This window comes from Epinephelus fuscoguttatus, linkage group LG19 (genome assembly GCF_011397635.1).
Source record: "Epinephelus fuscoguttatus linkage group LG19, E.fuscoguttatus.final_Chr_v1".
Lineage (NCBI taxonomy): Eukaryota > Metazoa > Chordata > Actinopteri > Perciformes > Serranidae > Epinephelus > Epinephelus fuscoguttatus.
Genome location: NC_064770.1, coordinates 32,607,467 through 32,631,691, shown reverse-complemented (window position 1 = coordinate 32,631,691; position 24,225 = coordinate 32,607,467). Strand labels below are relative to the sequence as shown.

The 24,225-nt window shown below is 42.7% G+C and overlaps 2 protein-coding genes across 6 annotated transcripts in view; both read left to right on the top strand.

The window, feature by feature from the left end:
• srebf2 (sterol regulatory element binding transcription factor 2) overlaps positions 1 to 24,225 on the top strand; it is a 597,702-nt gene that overhangs the window by 535,069 nt on the left and 38,408 nt on the right. The window lies entirely within an intron of this gene.
• LOC125879911 (RNA binding protein fox-1 homolog 2-like) overlaps positions 1 to 24,225 on the top strand; it is an 80,975-nt gene that overhangs the window by 29,478 nt on the left and 27,272 nt on the right. For all 5 annotated transcript variants that reach the window (XR_007447989.1, XR_007447988.1, XM_049562074.1 and 2 more), the window contains 4 exons: positions 9,713 to 9,913; positions 13,097 to 13,270; positions 13,730 to 13,783; positions 16,569 to 16,661. Coding sequence is in view for 3 of the 5 variants with exons in the window: in XM_049562074.1 (XP_049418031.1) it covers positions 9,713 to 9,913; positions 13,097 to 13,270; positions 13,730 to 13,783; positions 16,569 to 16,661 (522 nt within the window). In the remaining 2 variants the exon portion in view is untranslated. The remainder of the gene's footprint in view (positions 1 to 9,712; positions 9,914 to 13,096; positions 13,271 to 13,729; positions 13,784 to 16,568; positions 16,662 to 24,225) is intronic.

Below are 24,225 nucleotides of genomic sequence, written 5' to 3'. Positions count from 1 at the left end.
ATGGACTGTTGGTGGTGAAGGGTGAAAAGCTCATCCTACTGTTGCGCTCTCTGGTCGGGTAAATTCCTTAAGTGTAAATGTCAGTCAGTGATTTGATATGAGTGATTTGAAAGATAGTGATCTCATTAGTGTTAAAAAGATAGTCACACCCTGCCACATGAAACACACCTCCGAACAAGGTGAAGCTGAGAACTAGAGCAACATTAAGTGGCTTTGAACTGAGTTTGCCCTTTGTTATCTTTTAGCAGAAACATTCAGATCATGTTTAAGCAGAGGGTTGTCTGCATCCAGTCAGGAATATTTACCAGCTTCTCTAACAGCTGTGAGAGGCTGGCACTCAGCCTCACTAGAATATATTAATAACTGACTAAATTAAAGGTTCAATGTGTAAGATTCAGGGGGATTTAGTGGCATCTAGTGGTGAGGATTGCACATTGCAACCAGCTGAAACGTCACCGGGTTAGAATTTCTTCAGTGTTCATTGTTTAAGAGGTTTTTATGGGGAGTTGAATTATTCACAGAGGTCTCTTCCTCTCCAAAATAAACAGACCAGGTGAGTAAACCTGTAGAAAAACTGGATTAAGTAGTTTCACGTTACAAATCAGTGCTTCTTTGACGCTGTTTGGCATGGTGGAGACAGCTGGCTCGCCCACCCATTGCTAATGTGTGCTCACCCTTTTCTCTGATAATTCAAAATCCAGATGTTGAGGAGGTTTTCTCTGGGAGCCAAATTATCCACAGAGGTCTCCTCCTGTCAAAAACAAGGGAACCCTGTGATTTAAACTGGTAAAAACACAAAATGAAGCAGTTTCATGTTACAAATCAGGGTTTCTCTGTAGCTGTTTGGCATGTTGGAGACAGGTGGCCTTTAATTCTCTGTTTCTTTGCATATGTTTTGAAGAGTGTATCTGCCTGAACATGTCAGAAAGGTTTAACATCATTAGTTATTGCACTTTATCAAGGATTGTGCAAGTGACATGCTTCAGTTGTCAGTTAAATGAAGAGAAATAGATATAAACGGCTCCTTCTAAGGTAACGAAAACCCAATGATTCTTATTTTCTGGTTATTTTACACTAAAGAAAACAAAGTTATTACACTATATTCCATTTCTGCCAATATGTCCCCCTGAATCACACTGGACCTTTAAGCCTAATATTCAGTTGTAGTCCTTTATAATTGTATTTCTGTTAGTTGTTTTTTATATTGTGATTTAGATGCACTTCTCTTTGTATTTACATTGCCCCTTTCCAAAGACAGTTTTTACCCTGCGTTTTATAATCTATAACAGTGAGGGCTACAGCCAAAGATTATTTTTAGAATCAATTAACCAGCGGATTATTTTCTCAGTTAATCGTGTTGCCTGTAAAATTTGCAGTAAACAGTGAAATTACCTGATATCCCAAAGCCCGTGGGAGCTTCTTCAGATATGTTGTTGTGCCCAATAACAGTCCAAAAGCCCCCAAATATTCTGTTCACTATAATTTACGACAAAAAACATCAACAATCACATTTAAAAAGTTGGAAATGTTTGGCATTTTTGCTTAGGAAAATAACAAAAGCAATGATTTGATTATCAAAATAATTGCAGGCTAATTTTCTCTGTCGACCAATTGATTTGACTGATCATTGCAACTCTAACAACCATCATCTTTATGCAAAGTTATAACACAAAGTTCCCCAAAACATCTGGCACGGTCGAGTGTCTTCTTCCCCCTGTTGCTCTTTTATTAGCAGCTGTCTGGCAGAACAATAAAATGATGACAGCCTTGCAAGCGTTGCTGTTCTTTTATTCTGTTGCTTCGCAGGGAAGCCACGTTTCTGCTGGAAACACAACCTACTATTAGCTTTATTTTTTAATGATTACCTTTCAAAATATGTTTTGCTCTGTTGTGATTTGTCAGAAGAAAGAAAAAAAGAATTGAGCAAAGATTTTTTTATTTTTAGGTCCTATTGTCCTGCCCAAGGTGAGTCAGAGTGTAGACAGAGCTGTCAGTGTGATTATGATAACGATCTTGATGGTGATGATGATCTGAACTGTCAAAAACAGACCAGCTGTGTGTCACAGACCTCAGCACAGCCACAGAGCTGCTGACACTGACAGACAGCATCACGTCTGTCTCCAGTTTAAATGGAAATTAAAACGTTTAGGATCCCTGTTTTCACATTATGACACTTTTTGGTTTTAGGGAAATTTTACGCCTGTCTATGTTGCTTTCATTGACTGCAGCCTTTAAAAAGTTACTAAATCCCCTGTCGGCCACCAAATGCGATCATGCCTCTCTTGAGAATGAGACTGTAGCCCTTTTTAGATAGGAGTTTGCAGGAAAGCCCAATCAGTCTTTTTTCAGCATTGGCAGTATAAAAACAAAATCGGGGAGTGCGGCAAAATGCCGCCTACCTACTTTTGTTTATACAGAATGTGCCTTTTTCGGGGCACTGGGGGGCGTGAGCAAGTAACAAAATGTGTAGCTCAGCGTGTGACGTAAACAGTGACGTGGGAGGGAAGCCGCGGCTGGTCAGTCCTTCGGCGAAACTCTCGTAAGTTGGCCCGTTCTTCACCGTTCCTGTCATCTTACGGTTAATGGCCTCTTCGTTTGCGAGGACAAGGAGGTTGCTCATCTTTACAGTGTCTGTCAGGTTTACGTTTCCCTCTTGCTACTAGCTGCTCATTCCTGCTATCAGCTGTTTCCTGTTTTTCCACCGCCAGTGGGTCGCACGTGCGGCATCATCAACAGCCCCTCCCGTGGCGGAACGCCTCTTTGTTCTGTTTAAACCACAAAGGTTCTGCTAATATGACTACCCCACAGGGCGGAAAATTGGGCACCTTGGATCAACTCGCCAATCCGGCTCTGTGTCTAAACGCTCACAGTTTGCCGGCAAAGCGGCCCAACATTCGTGGAAAATCTGTCAGTGTAAAAGTGGCTTGTGTTGACGAAATTACCTGTCTAAATAAAGGTTTAAAAAAAAAAAATCACCTGCAAGCCTTCGCTAACCCAACGTTACAGTTCCAAAAACATCCTGATTGTGTCTTTTAGTTCAACATTCTACAAAAGCGGCAAACAGTAGACGCTGTTGGCTAGCTACTGATATGTCGGGGCTACTGAAGTAAACTGCTAACGTGCCTTAGAGATGAACCAGAAACACATGAGGTGGATTATGAAAAAACAAAACAACGGAAATGTAGGAATTAATGGAAGTGGGAATTAAATGGTTAGAAGGACACAATGTCTGTATGTTTTTATTGCAAACATGACTGACTCAGACACAGTGCTGCGAGGGAGGGAGGGTCACACTGATTTTAAAATGAGAAAAAAATATAGCCTTAAGTGCGGTAATAGAATACCATTGGTACTGCGCATAGCAGAGCTGAAGGTTAACGGTGATGAGATGATTTCGTCTGACTTCTGAATGATTAAGCATAGCGTTTTCTTTACTCAAGAAACATTTTATGAAGGTTTATATTACAAGTTGCCACCAGCTCACTGTGACCCCTGGTGCTGGGGTTTGCACTGGCTGAATTTGGCTACAGCCGCTATTGATGTTTCACCACTGGAGCTTCTGCCCAATTTCCTCCCGGTAAATAGTCTCCTAGCGGCGGGGAGTGAGGCGAAGGTATCATGGGGTGCGCTAGCTAGCCAATTGTCGTATTTGTGGTCTTAGAAACAGACAGTCACCGGCAGTAGGCCCAGTGACTTAAATTATTTTTCTCAGACCACAGCTGCTTTAAAAGTGGATGAGACACAGCTCAGCCCTGAGCAGAGTGACCATCCTCTATTGACCAATCAGACTGCAGTGTCCACAGCTCCACTTTTTAGTACTAGATCTGTGTGCTAGGTACCCTAACAGAGGGGGGACCAAACATGGGGACAATACGGAATGGTTCCATTGGTACCATCCACAACTTTTCACCATGGAAATGGGAGAAAAAAAAAGCGTACTGGACTGCTCGGTGGAAACGGGGCTTTACTGCCTCAGATGTGGCCTCTCTAATAAGGGACTGAAAAAAACTTGTCTAGGCATGCGCTGGTCACAAACCTTGTAGGTATCAGCCCATATATAAAGACACAATGCCAACTTTGACGTCACTGTGTTTATTTTCCATTTCCTGAAAAGTATGAATTTTGCACATGCGTTTTGGACGATCTTGTGACATGAGTTTTCTATTTTTATGCTGTATGTCTTCATTCCTTTAATGTCTTTGCAGTTATTGAAGTGTCACAGGGAAGGAAGGCTGTGTTACGTTGCCTTGTCTGTATTGCTCTTACTTCAGGTTGCATCTGGACCACCAAGAATGTACTCCGGCCACCAAATTTCAGGCCTTGGTGATGTGTGGGGCCGTGCTTAAAAATACTAGCGTGTCTCCCTGCAGTGTGTTGAGAGCTTCAACATAACATTTTCCTGCCAAATAAGCATCCATGTGTCCTCTGGTCCTGAGTTATTGATGCATCTCTAAGGAACAGCGTTTCTGTAATCTGATTGGCCCGCAGTCAGGAAGGAGAGACAGGAGCTTTTACATGGAGTCGACCGTATAAGGATATGGGCTGCGGCCTACGCTCTGATGGACATGACAGTGCAGTAGAGGCTTTGAGTGACTTGAGGGGCGGGTGTCGGTGATTTTAAAAGGGGAAAAAAAAAAATCTCTCCCTCTGGCTTTCATCAAGCGTGGCAGGCAAGTATGAAGAGGGGGAAAAAGGAGGTGGGGGGGGGGGTTGAACGCAGGCATACTTAGCTCTCCAACCACAGGAAAAGAAAAGAGACGGATTGCAGAGGGAGAAGAAGCCGTAAAGAGTATTTTTGTCCTCAGCCAGGCAACTTTACGGGCGCTGGATACTTCCAGTAGATAAATTGTTATGAATTTGCATGATTGATGAGTGTCAGTAGCATCACCACTTGGCTGTCACTCTGTGTCTCTGTGGCTGCTGTGTGCTTCACTTGGGTGGTTAGAGTCAGACAGACATAGACGCACGCTTGAAAGGTTTGCCGTGAAAAAAAGGGCCTCTCCTCCCCCTCATCCTCTCCGTGTATGGAAAAACATATGGTGTCTCAGGTAACACAACTGCTGCTGCCCGTGTTTGTGTGTGTGCATGTGTGAGGTGAGACAGTATGGATGAGTAGGTCCTTCTCCGGGTGGTCCTTTTTACAGTCGTGTTTGCAGCTTCGCTCAGATCGCCGTTCACGTCATTTAAAGCCTTTAAATGTATCACTGATTCAGCCCGTTCTGCTTCTTATCTCACAATGTCAGAATTCAGTCTGGAAAGTTTGGACCAGATATAACTGTAATAGACTGTGTCATAATTTCCTTTAATCCCCCTCCCGTTAAGCCCCCTGTTTCTTTTTCCATTATTTCTTCTTTCCCTTCTGCCTCTCTCCTTTGACTATATGATGCCGCCATGTAGGGCAGTGCTGCTCTTTAGTGAGCGGGTCAGGAATGCCTCTGCAGACTTAAGGGGGGACTGTTCTCATGTCTTCATCCCCTGACAGCTTCCATTTGTCTCCCTGTTTATTATCAGTTTGTCAGTTAATCAAATTCATTGTGATTTATATTTGGTTAGCCAAAACAAACCTTAAAATGAGAATGACACACACGGTCACAGGCTCTGTCAGTGTTCTTTAAACCTCAGTGGGAGGAGCCTTCATGGTTTCTCACATGACTAATCATGTGGGAGCGTGGTTTTGTGACACGTCGTCCAGGTGGCTCAGACTTGGCAGCGCTTCATTCAGCGAGGAACAATGTGGTAGAATAAACAAACATGCCTTTATTAGCCGTGAGCGTCACTGGTGCCCTCATCAGTGTCTGAAAAACACTAGATGATCAGTGTTTGATATGTGGTTTGGTGATTGGACGAATGTATCGGCTGTCAGTGACTGACTGTTTTTTGGGGGGGGAAATATTGTTATTTTACTTTGCTAATTTAATGGTTTGAGAGCTACTACTCAGCAGGCAACAGAGAGAGTAAAGCTTTGGTATTTAGCTACGTGCATAAACAAGGGCGTTGCAATGCAGTGCTCGTTGCAACATAGCTGAAAAGCTAGGGGCCACACAAACTAAATATTGCGCAGTGAAGTGTTAGCCTTCCATCGAGTGTTAGCTGAAGAACATTAGGCTGAAAAGTAGGCTGCCTAGTAGCCTAACAGTAGTAAACACCAATGTATTGCCAAACATTACATTTGTTTACTGCAAATATAACCATTGATAACTTCCAAGTTGGAAATTGATACTGCTGGGACGCTGACTAGCCCACCTAGTAGAGCAGGCGTCCCATGTAAAAAGGCTACGTCCTTGTCACAGCAGCCGCAGGTCTGATTCTAACCATTGAATGTCATCCCCTTTCTCTCCCCCTTTTACCCTAACGCTGTCCTATCAAAAAAAAGGCCAAAAAAAGGAAATTAATGCTGCTTTCTGGTTGTGCCAGGGACACCACGCTGAACATTAACTTAGCACAAGTGGGGAATCAGAGCTCGACATTAACTCTTGCGGAATTCGTCATGCAGCTGTCCGATCACACAAGTGAAAAATAAATGTGACGTCTGACTTTAATGTAGCGTTAGCTGCAAATAAATTGTGTACTGTATCGCTGAAGCAGAGCTTTTCCAGCTGAGGTGCCAGTGACAGTCTGTCTCACCACCAGGCATTGAACAGGACTGCTGAGCAGGCCCGAATAGTATACGCAAATTTTTTTTTACAGTTTTTGGATGTGATCCAAAGATAATCTGAATGGTTTTTTTATTTGCCTGTAATATGGTAGACAATAGTCATTCTAAAGTCTACGGATATGTTGTAGGAATTCCGCAGGCGCAGATTCCGTCCAGACTTGATGATGGAAAATATCTTACAGACTGGACGCTATAAGAGTTGGGTCAAAGGTGTTTATACAACATAACGTTACTAACGTTAAACATCTCTAAAATGCTGCATGTGAGAGACATACTTTACTTTGTTTTGCCCAGAAGCAAACAGTTGTTCCAGCAAGGGCTCCGGTGTGATCGTATTCCTTTCAGGAGCTTTGTAAAGCTTAAGCTTAAACTGCGGCGTCTTCTTTGAGACTTCGAAAGCCTGGTATACACTTCACGATTTTGGACTGTCCCAGACAAAACATGACCAACGTGAAAGGAACATGGTGATATCTTCGGTAGTGGCTCTAAAAATGGTGGTCCCTTGTCACGGTCTTGCAACCCAGCAAGCATTTTTTGGTTTAAAAAACATCTAATAGCTGTCTACATGAAGACCTGACGTCTAGGCTAAATCACGGCTGAATTTGGGCTGTCAGTGAAAATTTGGTAGACGTCTAACCATAGCCAAAGTGTAGACGTCATCAATTACACAGCTATGTAGAGACCATGTCCAAAAAATGGAGATGAACATATTTTAATTACTGTTGACTCTCCATACGTGATTGAATATCATACTGCACGCCATCTGCAATGGCGAAAATTACATTTAATCAATTTCAAAATTAAATCGTCTAGATTTGGGTTAGATGTAGCTAGACTAAATCGGAGCTAAATATAGTCAGTACATTTAAATCACGACTATTGCTTGCTGGGAATCAAAGACAGCCTGGGATAAAATTCTGACAGTGTCAAAAATTTGGGATGATGTTCTCACTGCGTGACTGCTGTTGAGACCTACGTCCACTAACCAACCAATAGGCATGCAGCATGACATGACGCATTGATCAGTGCGACAATGCTAAAAGCTAGTAGATGCTAATAAATACACTTCCAGCTGTCGTCATAAAGTTAGCATATGAAGTTGGCCTTTCTTCCCCAGCCACGACTGCTTCCACATTCTCCTCCTTCTCGTCGTCTTCAGATTTTGTTCGACACACATAAATGCCTCCATAGAAGGGCTCGATTTATGTGTGTTTTCGTTTTTCTCTTACAGCTACAGTGATGTAGATGAATGACGCACACTGATGATGTTTTGTTCTTGTATATTGACGACGATGGACTCAGTATCTTCTGTGATAATTTATCGATTGTCCTGGACAGCTATTATTTGTCGGAGGGTGTCTTTGTGACTGTGTGGCAGGAATATCTGAATTAAAATATTGTAGCACTTCCCGTCAGTGAGCAGCTCTGACTCTCATTCATTGAGACTTTAAACATAGATGAGCACTCATGTTCATACATGATTCAGTTCTGTCTTTGTCTAATCATAAGCTTTAACCTCCTTGTTCTGTTGTCACCCTTTTCTTTAATACTGTTACTCTCTTCTCTCCCTCTGCCCAGCAGTATGTGTGTGTGTGACTCAGCCCTGGGCCAGGATATGCCTATAGGACACACCCTTTAGTGGCTGAATACAGGCCACTGCATGTTTATGAGCTCACATGCCCTAACAAGTGCACTTAGGCTTTGATATATCCTAGCCTGGGTTAGCTAAGGCCTAACCAATGAATTTTAATAGTGTATCCTCTCTTTTTGAACATGTTTTTGATGGTTCCTCTTTTATCACTTGCTGGCAGAAACCCGAGCAGATGCAGAAACACAATCACACATTCTACCCCAACGTACACATTGAGCCTTACCACAGTGAGAGCTGCAGTGGACGAGTTTCCCAGATTTTTCCATCCTGTTTTTGGATTGTGCAGCCCTCGCTGATGCCTCCTCTATCTTTTGGGCCAGACCCCAGAAGCTGTCTGTCTTGCAGATGGGCATTTTAGCCTCAGCTGGCTGTTTACAGCCAATGCGGTAGGCACTGCAGAAGAACAGCAGGCTATAGGATTAGAGGAAGGGAGAGGGAGAGAGATCGTTTGCTTTGCGGCATCTTAGTTACTCTGTCTAATTAAAAAGGCTGTCTGGAGACCGAGTGTCTACAGGCGTCGCCCAGCCCAGATCCAGCCCACGGCATACACCAGACCAGTGGATAATGGTATTGGACGCTGTGTGTCATGCTGCCTGGCCTGGCCTGGTGTGGAGCGAGCAGCCTTGACCCCAAACCCACTCGCTATTCTTTCTTTTTTCTCCTAGATGTAACGGCTCATTCTGTATCTCCCCGTCTGTCCGCTGCGTCTCCATTTCTTTTACTCTTTGCTATAAAAGGATTTTGTGAAACTTAGTCCAAGATGCCCTTGAGCGTGTGAAATGATTGAAGCAAGCAACATTGTAGAGTCACCACACGCACAAACACATACAAGATAAGGTTTGTGTGTGTGTGTGTGTTGGAGCAGCTGCAGCAGCAGCATAAAGAATCTGTAGATGATCCTGATACAGTTGTAACAGTGTGCAGAGGAAAAGAACCTGAGGCTGGAGTCCCAGCTCATACACAGATCATCTGAATTATAGATGGGCTCTAAAAGAAATCCAGAAAATGCAGGAACAAGCGTTCACACAATGCAGCTGTAAACATGTCACGGTTAACATGGCACAGTTAGTGTTTATCTCCCCGCGTGTCCATCCATCCCATAAGCATCTTTGTATCTCAAACCGTGTATCGAATTTTCGGACTCTTAATAATAGATGTGTTTGCTGTAAATATTTCATGGTCGGCTGACTGAAAACTCATGCCTGTCAGAGATATGGAGGTAGAGGGGGAGGGTGGAGGAGAGCAGGGAGGGGATGGGGGAGTGACTGAGCGCTGAGAGAGAGTGAAATCTAATCGGCAGGATTTTAACCCCCTCATTCTGCCTTCATCAGGACGCTGCACGCATTGCGAGTACATATGTTAAGTTGTCTCCCTCTCTCCTCCCCCTCCCTTCCCCGCTCCCACAGGGCTCTCAGGATTCGACAGGAGGACAGGAGGGATTGGTGGCCCCACCCTTTTCAGCGTTCCCCCCTCCACCCCCTCCTCAAAACGGGCTTCCAGGGACGGAGTTTGGCCCCGGGGCCATGTTTGGTGCTGGGGGCCAAGGCACAGCAGAGGTAGGGGCTGGTGCTAACGGAGCCACCACCACTACCACCACCAACAACAATGTAAGCAGCACTGTCTTTGTAAAGCCTTAAATACTAGTTGTGTGTCAGATGTGTAGAATGTTGAGGCATAGTGCATTATAGTTTGTTGTGGAGGTGTTCAGCATGTTGAAGATGTGTTGTCTTTTTTTTCTTATGAAGGAACTCTTAGATTTTAATTATTTTGTTCAGTAAAATTGCAGTTGTGTTGCAACAATAGTGACAGTAATAAACACTATCCGCTTATGACTGCCATTGGCTCTAGTGATGGCAGTTTCATGCAGGATTTATATTTCTGTGTCAAATCAACGCCATACCTACAGCATACGACATAGAGCCTATGCCATACCCTAAGCCATAGCTTGACGTGCACCTCCCCAGAAATGTAACTACAAGTTGAGGCGACGCAGACCTCCTGTCTGTTTGTAAGCTGAACCCATTTCTCTCAGTGGAAACAAAGCTTTTATTTACTTTAATTTCACAGATGAGAAACAAGAACAAGAAGACAATAAAGCCTCCACTAAAATAGCATTTTAAGCCTTGTGTGTGATTTATCCTGCCTTCATATGAGCAGAGGAAATCTCCGCTTGTTGCTAGGCTAATTTATACAATGTAAAATGCCATAGGCTTGTGCTAATAACGTTAGCATATTATATTTGTTTGGAAAACGTGTTTAGTATAAGACAGTTGTTTTGTCAGTGAACCTTGTGAGTTGTAATGGAGCCTATTTTGTTATGTTACCTTTGTTAAATGTTTCTGTTGTCCCTGGCTTCATATGAGTAGAGGAAAAGTCCGCTAGCCACGAGGCTAATTTATACAATGTGAAATGCCATAGGCTTGTGCTAATAACATTACCATGTTGTATTTGTGGGGAAAATGTGTCCAGATAAAGACAAGTGTTTGTCTGTGAATGCTGCGAGTTATAGTGAAGCTAATTTGTGTACTTGTGTTTGAAATTGTCTCTATTAAGCCATGTTTAATGTGTGTTTAATGTGTGTTTTGAATCAGCTAAACACTTAACAGAAACCCGCCGCGGACTAGTGTTTTAGGTGTAACTGCAGAGTGTCACAGACACACCATCGCACAAGAATAAATGCTCACAACGACGTAGGCCACGTGCGTAGTGTCTGCTGCACAAGTATAAATCTCCCTTCAGTCAGTCACTTCCCCCACTTTAATCCAGACTGAAATATACTGGATGGATATTCATGATCCCCAGAGGATGAATTCTAATGACTTTGGCGATCCCTCTGACTTAACATGCAGCACCTCCAGCAGCATGACACTTTTATTTTTTAGCTGATATATGTGAACTGCTGTAAGATGGATTGCCATGAGATCTCGCACAGACATTCATGGTGCCCAGAGGGTGACTCATAATGACTTTGGTGATCCTCTGATTTTCCTCTAGTGCCAGCAGCAGGTGGAGATTTAATTTTGGTGAAATATCTCAAATACCTTTGAATGGATTGCCTTGGACTTTTGTCCATTAATGTTTATGACCAAACATCTGCAAAACTAATGATCCCTTCAGCCCCAACTGGATTAGTGTTAAGTGTTTATTAGTAACTGTTTGGGACTGTATCTGAGTTAGGATTATATCAGTTGAATCAGATTCAGCCGTTTAATATGAATATTCGACAATTATTATTATTTTTTTTTTACACGTTTCAAAGTTTGAATAGGGCGGTGTATCAGCGGCATTCATTTAATATAGTAAACAAGCTAACGACGGCGACGACAGATCGGAAATGTGCAATAAAGTATTTTTTCAACACTAGATATTGAACAAAAGCCAGAGTGTGTCTATTAAGTGTCTGTGAGTTGTAAATTCACCAAGAGAAGAGAGAAGATGATGCTGTCTCTGAACCCTGTGGTGGGAAGTTTCTCCTCCTCTGTGCTGCTGCATCATGTCTGCAGCTGTCTGTACCAAAGAGTAGCGTCAAGTCAAGAACGCCCACTCCAAAGCAAAATCTGGGGACCAAAAAAAAAAAAAAGGAAAACACTGCTCGACTTGAAGCAATCTCAGTTGACCGAGGGGTCTCCGACTGACTTTCAAGGCGCAGCCCTAGAACTGTTAGCATGCTAACTAGCTATGCTAAGATGGTGAACATGGTTAACATTGCAGCATCTCCGTAATTATTTTGGTTACATTAAAATAAGAAATTGGACTGAGTGGCAAAAGTACAGACTAGTTTTATATTTAAAGCTTGGAAAATTAGGCAAAGCAGACTGAATAACCAAATGAGATCAGCTTATTCTATGTATTCTATGAAGGATTATCAAATATACTGTTCATGTCTTCCTGTAATTTGTATATTTGGTCTCACACCGATGAACATGGCAATTGATTGTTTGCCCTGTAAACTCATATTGCATATATTGATTTAAGATACTACACTGATATCAAAATGCAGAACCGATGCAGAAGTCGATTTTTGGTCTTGGACATGATTTAATCCATCCAAATGTCAATACATATTATCGCTATCTGGCTGTATATACTTTCCAATGTAACGTTATGATGGATGAATTTATCAGCAGTCAGGTAAAAGTCATTTAAAATCTGCAGGAAAATTTAATCACAGTTACAGCTGTACCAGCAGTACAAGGACCAAAAATCCAAGTGTTTCTCTGTAAATCTGCAATCACAAAAATTTAAAAAATAATCTCTGTTTAAAGTTAGTAAGGTGTGAGGTGTTGTGTAGATTTAATCCTGCAGTCAATGCAAAGTTTAAGTTAATGAAAAACTCTTCAGGCTACTGTTTTGCGAACTAATCCAAAAAGTAACAAAACAGCTCCATGTGAGCCGACGAGAACACGCTTCAGGCAGACATCACTCAGTGAGACCCAGGACATCAGGCACTCCCCCACCCCAGGGTGAAATTCCAAGTTTTTAGGGAGTCCCTCGTGAGTGTAAGCACCACAGAGTACAGCCTCCCAGAGCTGCAAGCATGGCTGTAGACTTGCAGTTTTATTATTAGACATAAATACAATAATTATGTCTAATTTAAGACGCAGCTGATGAGATTAAGACTGTTCTCACCGTGTACTCAAACTCTGCATTGTTTCTGTTTGGGTTGAATTTAAATGAAGAGGTTTAGCAGAGTGTCACTGTGCTAAAATAATCGTCATAAGCCATTTGATCACCTTTAACACCTCCTCTTACTGTTCTCACCACTTCTTCTTTTCTGCCCCCCCCCACAGGGAAAGACAGAGGAGGCGTCCCAGGGTGAGGCGGGTGTACAGTGCGGCACAGGAGGCACAGGAGCAGGAGGCTCTGTGGGAGACCCGTCTGAAGCCAAAGGGACCCCAAAACGCCTCCACGTCTCAAACATCCCCTTCCGCTTCCGGGACCCTGACCTCAGGCAGATGTTTGGGGTAAGACGCTGGGAATGTTGTGGGCCTCAATTTTAATGGGATCAATAAATCAGTCTAGACACACAGGGTGCTTCACTGAGGGGCTGGCTCAGGAGGAGTGGTTTAGAGAGAGACTGAAGAGTCATACCACCACAAAGGAAAGACACTCATGGGTGATCTTGTGGTGCTTGAGGGGACAACTGGCTGCGATATGTGTCAGTGTGTTAGCGTGAGTGACGGAGTGAGAGGAGAGAGGGGACAGAGCAGAGTTCAATGCAGAGGGCTGGAAGGAAACAGTGAAATGTGGGGAGTTGTCTTTTGTGTAACAGTGACACCTAGTGTAGAGCAGCTGTAACTCGCACAGTGTCAGAAGCTTCCCACTTTGCAGATGTAAGGATCCTGACATGACTCAAATATGTCACTGACTGCTTTCTTTGCTTTTATATGTTCGCTAATATCTTCCCTCTTATTTATTTACAGCAATATGGGAAGATTCTGGATGTGGAGATTATTTTCAACGAGAGGGGCTCAAAGGTAAGAGCACCAGGAGGCATTTTATTCTCTCAAACTATGACACAAATTCTTCTGACTGTTGACAGTGATTTCCACTTTGCATGTTTTTTCTCTGTAAATGTGACACTTGGTGATGTGTTAGCAGGGCCGCACAATTAATGGAATATTAATCTCACTTACGAATTTGGCTTCCCACAATTACGAGAACATAATCAAATGCAATTCTGCTGCATATGAAATCAAGCACTTTGTAAACTAACAGCCAGCCTCCACTTTAGGAGAGCTGTCATGATGCTACACGAGCACCCTGCAGCAGCAGCCTCTGAAAAACTCTCCTGAATGTTGTGACTGCAGAAAATCACCTGTCCATCATCATCTTTTGTTTGGAAATATTTTTGATTTAGGGGAGAATAAAATTATATGCAAAGACTACATGAGAAAAATGTTAAGAGCTGAGAAAAATAGCATACAGAGAGGCAAAACAGAACAAAAGGAAATAAAACACAAAAATTACAAACCAAAAAGTACAAATCAGGCATTAAAAGTGAAGGGAATAATTTAGCTAACGTCATCTTAATGAATCCCTGTCCTTGTCTGGCATCAACTAGGGCTGCAACTAACAATCATTTTAATTGTCGATTAATCTGGCGATTATTTTCTCGATTAGTTTGTCAGTTGTTAGTTTATAAAATGTCTTCCCCTTTTGTATTGTTGTACATCCCCTCTCTAAATTCAGAGGTTTTTTCAGGTCTGTGAACGCAGCCTGAACTCTCAGTGAGTTTTTTTTCCTCCCTCAGCAGCAGTTTGTGGAGTTGGAGTTGCAGGCTTGATAATTGATCAGTCGATTTGATCAGATTGGAGCTGCTGTAGCGCCTGAAAGTAAATTACCCACTGCGCGGGTGTTCTGCTGCTCCGTCTGTGCCCAGAGCGTGTGGTGCTCTAAATAACCGTACAGTATAAATATTCCAGAATATAAATATTCCAGTGCTCCTGGTGAACGGTCCAGCTCCAAAAATAGGAAATCAATATGTGGCGGCAGATGTTGATTTATGTGTGGGAAACCCTGCAGTGTTTTGCAGAGTCCAAGATGACGTCCTCAAGTGCCAAATTTTGTCCACGACCCAAAAATGTTGCGTTCACTGTCAGGGAGGATTAAAAAAACCAGAAAATATTCATATTTAAGAAGTATTTTGAGTTTTTTTCCCTTAAAAACTCAAAACTGATTAATTGATTGTCAGATTAGATGGTGTTTATTTTATTAGTTGACAACTAATAGCTCAATTGTTGCAGCTTTAGCGTCTAGCGGGGATTGGGGGATTTTACGGGAAGTGAATGCTGGCGCAGTTAGCTGCTGCTACTCTCCAGTCCTTGCTACGTTGCTCCCCGATTTTTAACTGATCTTCACTGACTCCTGAAATCACCGGACATTCGTAGCATCAAATCTCCACTTTAAAATCCCGCCTCAAAACTCATCTCTTTGAACTAACCTATTCAGTCTGACTTCCGTCTGTGTAGCCACACATATCCACTATTTACACATAATTTTATTCACTGCAAAGTTGTTTTGCTGGATATTTACTTGTTATTATTATTTTATTATTTATTTCATTATGTTACTGTATTTATTATCTTATCGACTCTTTGAATCTGCTATTATTTTCTCTATCTTTGCCTGTAAGGTGACCTTGAGCGTTGTGAAAGGCGCCTTTAAATAACATGAATTATTTTTATTATACCAGCAATGCTGTATAAAACGCTAGATAAGTAAACGTTAAGATAAAACCCTGGATAGGTATCTTGCGAGCTCTCAAAGACAGACTGAAATAATCAATCACATTCCATGTGGCCAAAAATATGTGTTCAGTAAACACTGTGTTCATTTGGTTGAGTTCTGTAATGGTGCATTTATTTTTAGTTAGCCTATATATTCACTAGAATTGTATTTATTTTTTGCTTTTAGGAGATGCACCAAGAATAAGAACCGGTCTTATTTTGATGCACAGATTGTACATTAGCAAGAACATAGCACAACATGGAAGTGAAAGCAGTGCTCTGTTTATTTAAAGCCCAGTTCAGACCAAATATTTGTGAGGAGACAAAACCGTTTTAGAACGTTGCAGAGGTGTGAACTGGCAGTCTCAAACTTGCTAATGGCGTCACCTGCAACTCCGCTGGTCAAATCACCAGCGGCTGGTTTTAGAACGTAAGGCTGGTCACCTGTTTCTACAGCCGACTGGTATGTAGTGAAGTCCCCGCCAAGCCATCTGTTTCCGTCCCCTTGTGTACCAGTGTCGGACGGTGGGTCACCGCTGCTGCTCGCGATGTGTGCTCATACCACACACACACACACACACACACACACACACACACACTGTCATTGGCTGATTAATTGGTGCTGCTTACTTACAGAGAGTTGTTGCATAGAGATGATACACTGTCTTCTCTAGTTGCATTGGTGTGAACCGGCAGTAGTTGCTTGTTTCAACTCATCTCGTCGCAAATCTTTGGTCTGAACTGGGCTTTAATGTTAAAGTGCAGTCTAAATACTTTGTCGCTTAAATCAACAAATAACCATGATAATTAATTGTGATGTCAGTATCATTTTGGCCATAATTGTGCAGCCATGTGTGATATCAACACGCCACATGGGGAGGCCCTGTTATGAATCTGCAGTTATCTTTTAAACAGTGTCAGAGCGACCCCAAGGTCTCCAGATTGACAGATTCTCCTCTCTCCTTCTCCAAAATGTCTTATTCTGTGCCCCTCGCTCACCACCAACCTCTTTAACCTCTGCTGTGTACCACAGGGTTTTGGCTTTGTGACATTTGAGACCAGCGCAGACGCAGAGAAAGCCAGGGAAAAGCTCCACGGCACACTGGTGGAAGGTCGTAAGATTGAGGTAATTTTCCTCTCTCCCTCTCTCCTTTCTTCTCTTCTGTCTTCTCTCTGTACTCCCATCGTAATTCTGCTTGATCACTGACTGCTAGCTAGCTCCCATGCTCCCTTTAGTGATATGCTCTGATGCAGCCCACTGGTATCCCACTCCCTGGTCCTCTGCAGTATGTTCATTTTTTAAATTTCAAAAGACTTGTTTCCTCCTTTTTTTGTTGTTTCTGTGGTGGGAATGATTGGGGGTGCAAGAACACTACATAAGGCATGCTGGGTACTTTTTTCCTCTGCAGCATTTTTTTTTTTTTTTTCGCATTAAGCTGTTGCCTCTTCACCTTTTTTTTTCCACTGATGCGCAACTTGTAGCCACACTGATGTTACAACTTTTTTCCGCAACATTGGAATGATGTTTGTGTAGTTGGCACCGGAGGGCACGAGAGGAACGCAGTGAAAGGATGATGCATGGCAGATTGCTGTCAGATGCTCTTATTTTCTTCCCTAGTGTAGAAATCCTTCTGTGTTCCCCTCACCCGGTGCTGCGGCTAAGTGGTTGTGACAAGCTTATGGCTCCTGGTGCAACAGCAGCATGCTGGGAATCACAGCAACACTGACGCATGTTCACTTTATGGAAGTCTGGATTCTTACCAAAGATCTGTTCACTTGAGTTTTTCTGTGTAAAGTCTGTGTGTGTTCAGGTTGTTTTGAATTTCATTACGTATTGTTTTAACTGAAGCATGTGAGTTTTTGAAAGCAGTTTATTTTTATTGGGGCGTCAATCAGCCAGTTGTCCGTATTGGATCTTTGACCTCGCTGTAAGCCAGGATTTCTGCATGGGCTTACTGTGGTGATTTCCTTGTGGTGTGTATGTGTGTGTGGGGGTGTGTGCGAGTCAGTTCCTGCATGATGGATGAGGCCGGCTGGACCCTTTTTAGTTCTGTACTCTCAGTTCTGCTGCAGTCTGGTCGAGAATGAAAGACAGCCACCTGCATCCACTGGTACAACATACTCCCTCCGCCACCTCCACCTTCAGTCAATCAGCAAGCTGAATGGATACTGATGGAGCCAGTTTACCCTGCATCAGTCTTGCCCTTGTGTTCAGCCAAAAACCTGTGTTGTCCCTGGCATTGCCTTAACCTGACTCTCTGTTTCTCTCTTCTGCATGATACCAGTCACTGAATTGTGAACTGTATTAATGAGCGAGCAGTTTGTTTTCAGTCCTCACTTTGCATGAACCCTGTTGTACTCCAGTAGTGGTGTCGGGCTGTAGCGAGTCATGCATTGGCTGCATGGTGGGCCAGCAGCAGGAGTCTGTAGAGTGCGTGTCTTTCTGTCTGTTTATGGTTGCATGGGTTTGTAGAGACAAAAGGCTGGCGCAGGACAAATCGTGGATTTGTGTTTATACATTCTTTCAACGGAGGAGAAAGGGCTGGCCACTTTTATCTGAGGCAAAGCCATCTGGCAGTTCTCCTTTCTTGCAGATGTTGCTGCGTTATTCTCGCTTTAACCGGTCATATCATTTCAGAGTTTGTTGAACTATGTTTTTAGAGATGGCAGAAAAACAACTACAGTCATCATATATTTGTGTAATAATTCAGAAACTCTGAAATATAGGCCTATCGTATATCATGGTGATGCACAAATACTTAACTGTTGTTGTGTGTGACTCTGCAGTTCACTGGCATGAGCTTAGCTGATGTAGGCTGCATGGTTGGTATTTTAGTATGGATAGCGTAACTGAAGCGTTACTGAAGACAGCTGGATGTATTTTTTCTTGCATGTTTATTCTCTTCGGTTACTTGTTGAATTAGTTTTGGTGATGGGACTGTTAAAAGAATACTCCACCCACAAAGTGAGCATTTGTTTAACAATTACCCTCCGCAGGTTACCTTGAATATGTGAAGAACACTTGGTTTTTCTTGCGTGCCTCCACAGTGAACTGAGAATCCAAAAAAAGGTGAACAATAATAAGTATTTCCCACAGAATTAGAACCAAAAGCTGTGTCACAATTTGGAGGCTGCAGCCTTCGAAAGGTGCATTTGAAGACAAATTGCGCCACAGCAACCAGGGTTGTCCCATTTTGAAGGATTCCTCAAAATCAGTCGAGAAATGAGTCCTTCTTTCCCCGAATTTGGAGGAAGCAATGGGAGACTCATTCACAGCCCAACCTATCCCAAGATTTATTGCACCCTAGTGACGACTAGGTTATTTTCAAAGAATATGGCGTCCCTAAACACAACACCATTTTCTTTTAGCTGAAAGTACACAGCTTACACCCTTGGTCCCCAACTGGTCCAGACACGGGGTCCATATTTCTTCGTTGTCCAGATTTCTCGCTGTCCCACAGTTTAATGTATTCGGCATCACACTTGTGATTGGCCATGTCGTTTAACTAGTTTGCTACCTCTGTCAAGTAGCTGTCCGTCAGTCACTCACTCTACAGCTAGAAACGGCACTTCAAAATAAAGTGTGTTTTTTTTTTAAAACAAACTTGGCAGGTTTGGGATTCACTTGCGGTTCATTCAGAATGGGCCTGTGCCCCATTATTGGACCGTGACCCACCAGTTGAGAACCACTGATTTAAACTATCTTGACTTAATAAGTTTAATTTACCTGAAAATGTTCAGAAAACTTGCACATTTTTTCAACTTAGTCTGTTCTATCATTCTTTGTTGCCTTTCTAAATTTGGAGATTTTTTTCTGGTCTCTGAACACAACTCTTCATGAGTTCTTATTTTACCTGTGAAGCAGTTTCTGGAGTCAGTTGCGGGTTGGATAATTGATCAGTCGATCCAATTAAAAGTATTAGACCAGATAAATGGATGAGATGAGCAGCTGCTGCGAGTGAAAGCAAACTTTTAGACCCAGCGCAATAAACATTTAGGTTTCACTTTCACTGTGCCTGGCGTTCTGCTGCTCTGTCTGTGCTCTGAAAGTGTCGTGCAAAGACTAATCGATAAGTATATGTTCAAACAGCGCTCCTATTAAACGGTCCGGCTCCAAAAATAAGAAATAAATACCAGGCAAGAGATGTTGTTATCATGGTCGACTGCCAAAAATAAATGAATGTGTGGAGAACCCAAAAAAAGTCTTCATTTTGTGTAATCAGGGTCCAGGTGTGACATCAGCAAAACATCAGTTTACAAAGTGTGACACTACAGTGTAATCTAAGTCTAATTTATCCAATCGAATGTTTAATACTTCCCAAACACATACATTTTTGCTTAAACCTTACTATGTAACACACATCTGCTCACAGGTAGTGTGCCTGAACACGTGTATACATATGAGCTCTGCTTGAGCAGAGTTCAAAGGCTTGCACATGTCCAGGCACACCACTCAACCATATATATGAGACTGTTTGTACTGACATGCTTTAAATCATAATGTTTTAGTGAAGATGCATGTGTTTGGGAAGCATTAAGAGTACGACTGGATAAATGAGACTTGGATTACACTGCATGAATCTTGAAAGAGTTTATAAAAGGATGTTTTGATAAGTTTTGCTTCAGTTCATAAAGATTGTTTGCCTTCTTTGGATTCACCGTTCACCGTGGAGGCATCCAAGAAAATTAAGTTTCCTTCATGAATTCAAGGTAACACACCGTGTGTAATTGATATACAAATGGTTATTTAGCGGGTGAATTATTCTTTTAACTTACTTGTTCAGTTAGCATGAAATCAGTTGCACCTCGGTGCCTCATAGTTTTGCTCCACTCACTAAGAAAAAGGCTGAATAGTTGAATTTATGATTGAATTAACTTGAGTGCTGCTGACATCTCTTACTCTGTGTGCATGCCAAAGGGAGTCGGTTAGTAGTCATTCTCGTAGCTTAAAGTAGTGTGCATGTGAGCCGCGTATATGAAATAGAATTGTTGTGCTTAAAGTTATACTGTACTTCTCTTTGTCTGGAATAAAAACTCTGCGCTTTGAAGAAGTCAGTTTCCTGTGTGCTTCCAATGTATCCATGTAAGTGGCCCAACTACAATTCACTTTGTCTCTACCTGCTTCTCTGTGATCTCATCTCATCACCATTCATTCTATATATAGACAATAGAGCCCTCTAGGCCTATATATAGGTGTAACAGTGTGTATCTAAGTATGCACTCACCAACCTCAGTGCATCTCCACCCACTCATGGCTGTTTCTGTGACTGTGTGTGTGCTCTAACATAAATGGTTAAGCAGTTCTCACTCATAACATCTCTCTGCCTCAGGCGGTAACATTTTGGCTGTCATTGACTCGTTACTTTGACTGTAGGACACCCTACACTTGCTAATGATGGGGAGACATTGGAGAGGTTCCAAACCATTCAGTCACATACTGTGTGTGTGTCACATATTTCATTCTTAAGCTGCAATCACTGGCTGTACAGGAAGTGTATCAGGGTCCCTGCGTGGACTCATTTGCACAGCTGCAATCTCGATCAGGAAATTATTAAGTTAATGCTGGTGTGCATTATAAACTTAATGAAATACAAATAATGCAGTCTGTGATTGTGCCAGCTGAGCTTCTTGCTGATGATTGAGTTCAGCTCGGATCATCTGACGGTCACACAGAACTCTTGACTAGTTCAAACACCTTAAATATTTCTTTGCATTTCTCAGTAGGTGACAATTTGAAGGTCAAGATGTGTACCAGTTATTATAATTCACCAATCCTAAGTCCCGTCCTTGTTAGTTACTGTTGCTAAGGTGGACAAGCTTGACATTAAGAATCAACAGGCAATGCCAATATTAGTTCTTACTTTGCTTTGTCCAACTCGGCAAGTTGTGTACTAAAATTTTTGTCAACTTGTTCCGACTTGAGGGGGCTTTTAATGTGAATTTTCCCAATGGAAAACTTATTTTCCCAAGTTAGCATTGATCTTTTCCAGCTAACGATAATTCATCTCATCTTAAAAAATTATGTCAGACACCAACCTACCCAACTGTCTTTCTCCAAATCCCTTTAACGTTACCACGGACATAAGGAGGAAGCAAAGCTGGCTGACATAAGGCTAACTACTCCTGATGTGGCTATACGTTAGCTAGCTCGTTAGCCAGTGTATTGCTAACATTAGCTACCTAAAGATGTGACTATATGCACTGAGATATCCGTGAAGACGGACAGATCTTAAACTTGGTTTTCTGTTCAACATAGAGGAGTGTAGCATCCCAACATAGCTTAAGTAAAACAGGAAAGGGAAAAGTTGACCGAGGTTGTGCCGTGTTGCTCAAGAGCACAGAGTGAAAAGGGGTGGGACTTAGGACGGGCTAATTCAAATTAATTATGACACTCCCATCTCTGGGAATGCAAGGCAAAATAAAAAGACTGCAGCGAACCTTTTTTTCTCATTTAATCGGCACCAAACAAGCAGCATTGTACAAGAGAGAGTGCAGGTGTACCTTGTTTTACACTGACCCTGTGTGTAGCTTTCTGGTCTGCTTGCTGTAGATCAGTCCACAGTGAGAGCTACACTGTGGGAGAGCTAACAAGGACAAAACACAGCACTTTGTACACGTCAGTGATTCCAGCCACAGAGGAGATGGTGCTTGGGTGGGCACAGAGGCCATGCTAAACCCTACAGACTCCCATCACTAACTCCTGCTCTAAGGTTGTGTGTTTGCTGTTGATCTGTGCGGCTTGAGTGCTACGGGAAGTGACTGCTCCTCCGCAGCGCAGAGTTTTAGTCAGACTTTGAACACAATAGAGCAGAATAGCTAAAGGTTTGTGTGTATGTGTGTGTGTGTGTGTTGCAAGCGGTACAGCTCTGCATGCAAAGAGGGGGGAACTGTTGAGTAAAGAGTGTCATCATCAGTGCATGGATGTGTGTGGTGAAAAGGATGAGAAGGTGTCGTGCCTGTGGTTCTGCATGCCTGACCATGCACATCCTCACCAAGCGGTGCTGCCACCACACACTGCTCAACGGGACACAGTTGGCCTTCAGCTCACTTCAGCCTGGGCCTTAAACCAGTCATTTCCATAAACACTTTGAACCGTTTGGATGGTTGTATTCAGTAGCGCTATGTTTGAATTAAGATTGTGCGGATGGGCGATGGCCTGAGGTGAAGGCTTACCGGCTCCTTGTGTCCCAGTCCCATAGATGACCCTCCCCCCCCCCCCCCCTCAGCTTTGGATTTGACCCGTCCTGTTTTGTTATCAGAGCTTTCTGTTACTGCATGATTTGACAGATTAACGAATGAAACGTGTGAGTATCCGTGTGCGCTTGCTTTGTACATGAGTGAAAATGTAGACAGAAAAGGGGAAAGAGAGTTTTCACTTTGCCCTTTCCGACCCTCTGTCTTTCTTTGTGTCGACTCCACTCTTTCTCTCTTCCTCATCCCTTCATTCTCCTGTTGCCAGTCGACTTCCTGTCATTTAATTTAAAAATAATCTCCAGCTGTTTTTCTAACTTCTTTATTTGCCGTCATCTCTGTCTGCCTTATTTTGTTTCCATTTGTTGTCTCCTGTTTTGTTTTTCTGTCTTATTTTTATTGTTTGACTATCAAACAAAACTTCAGTATGTTATTTTGTGGTGACTGGAAAAAACAAACTGGAAATTACAGCCACTCTACCCAATTTCCAAACACACACTCTTCTCTTGTGGCCCTAACCTTACCACACAAGAATGAGTCATTGAGTCTTTGCTAACCAAAATACATCAACTTGTCCTTTTGACTGTAACAGACCCAGACAGCGTTAAAGCGTTTTTACATTCTGCTCCTATGAAGGAGGGTGGTGTGCATTTGTATCTGCTCTTCTTACTTTGCCTTGGAAGTTTTCCAATTCGCTGCATCTCAGTACAGGCTAGTTTTTGGGGTGAAGGCAAGGTTGCCCCATATTTCCATTCTCCCCTTAGAGCACCAACACCTCCCTGTCACTGGTCTGATCGCTGTAATGATGCTCTGAGCTCCATTAAGCACCGAGAGCTAGCATCCTCTCTCCCTTTTCCTCCTCTTTCTTCTTTCTCTTGTATTCTGTTCTGAGCTGTAACACTGCTGCTATCAGGTTTTGATTTCACATGGGGCGAGGAGGAGGAGGAGGAAGAAGAGGAGGAAGGGGGGGCATTTAGGTTTCTTTTGTTTCTAGGATTATTTGTTCCTTTATTTATTATATTTTTTCTGTTTCCCTGACGACTTCTGTGTGTTGTTGTCAGTCTCCACGGTAACCACTCGCTGTTTCTACGGCAACGGTAAGTTGTGTACAAACATCTATCACTGAACTGATCCCCCCCCCCATTCCCACCCCACCCCTGAAAATGGGCATTTGATACAGTAGTATCTGTGACGTTATATTATTAGACTTTGCATTTGTATTTATCAGCTGATGTTAATGTGACAGGCCCACGCAGCCCTACTGAGCTGTTATGTAATCTCTACAGTGCACAACACGGTATCACAGGCACACAGACAGACAGACAGACAGACACAGCATCTCTCAACTGATTGGAAGCTTTAAGCAGTAATGTTTTCTCCACATGCCCGTCCCCACCCCCTTCCACCATGTCATTAACACCTCACTGGGAATGACCGAATGTAATCACCCTCCTCTATGCAATGACACGGCTATCCACAATCCATCTGATTAATTCTCT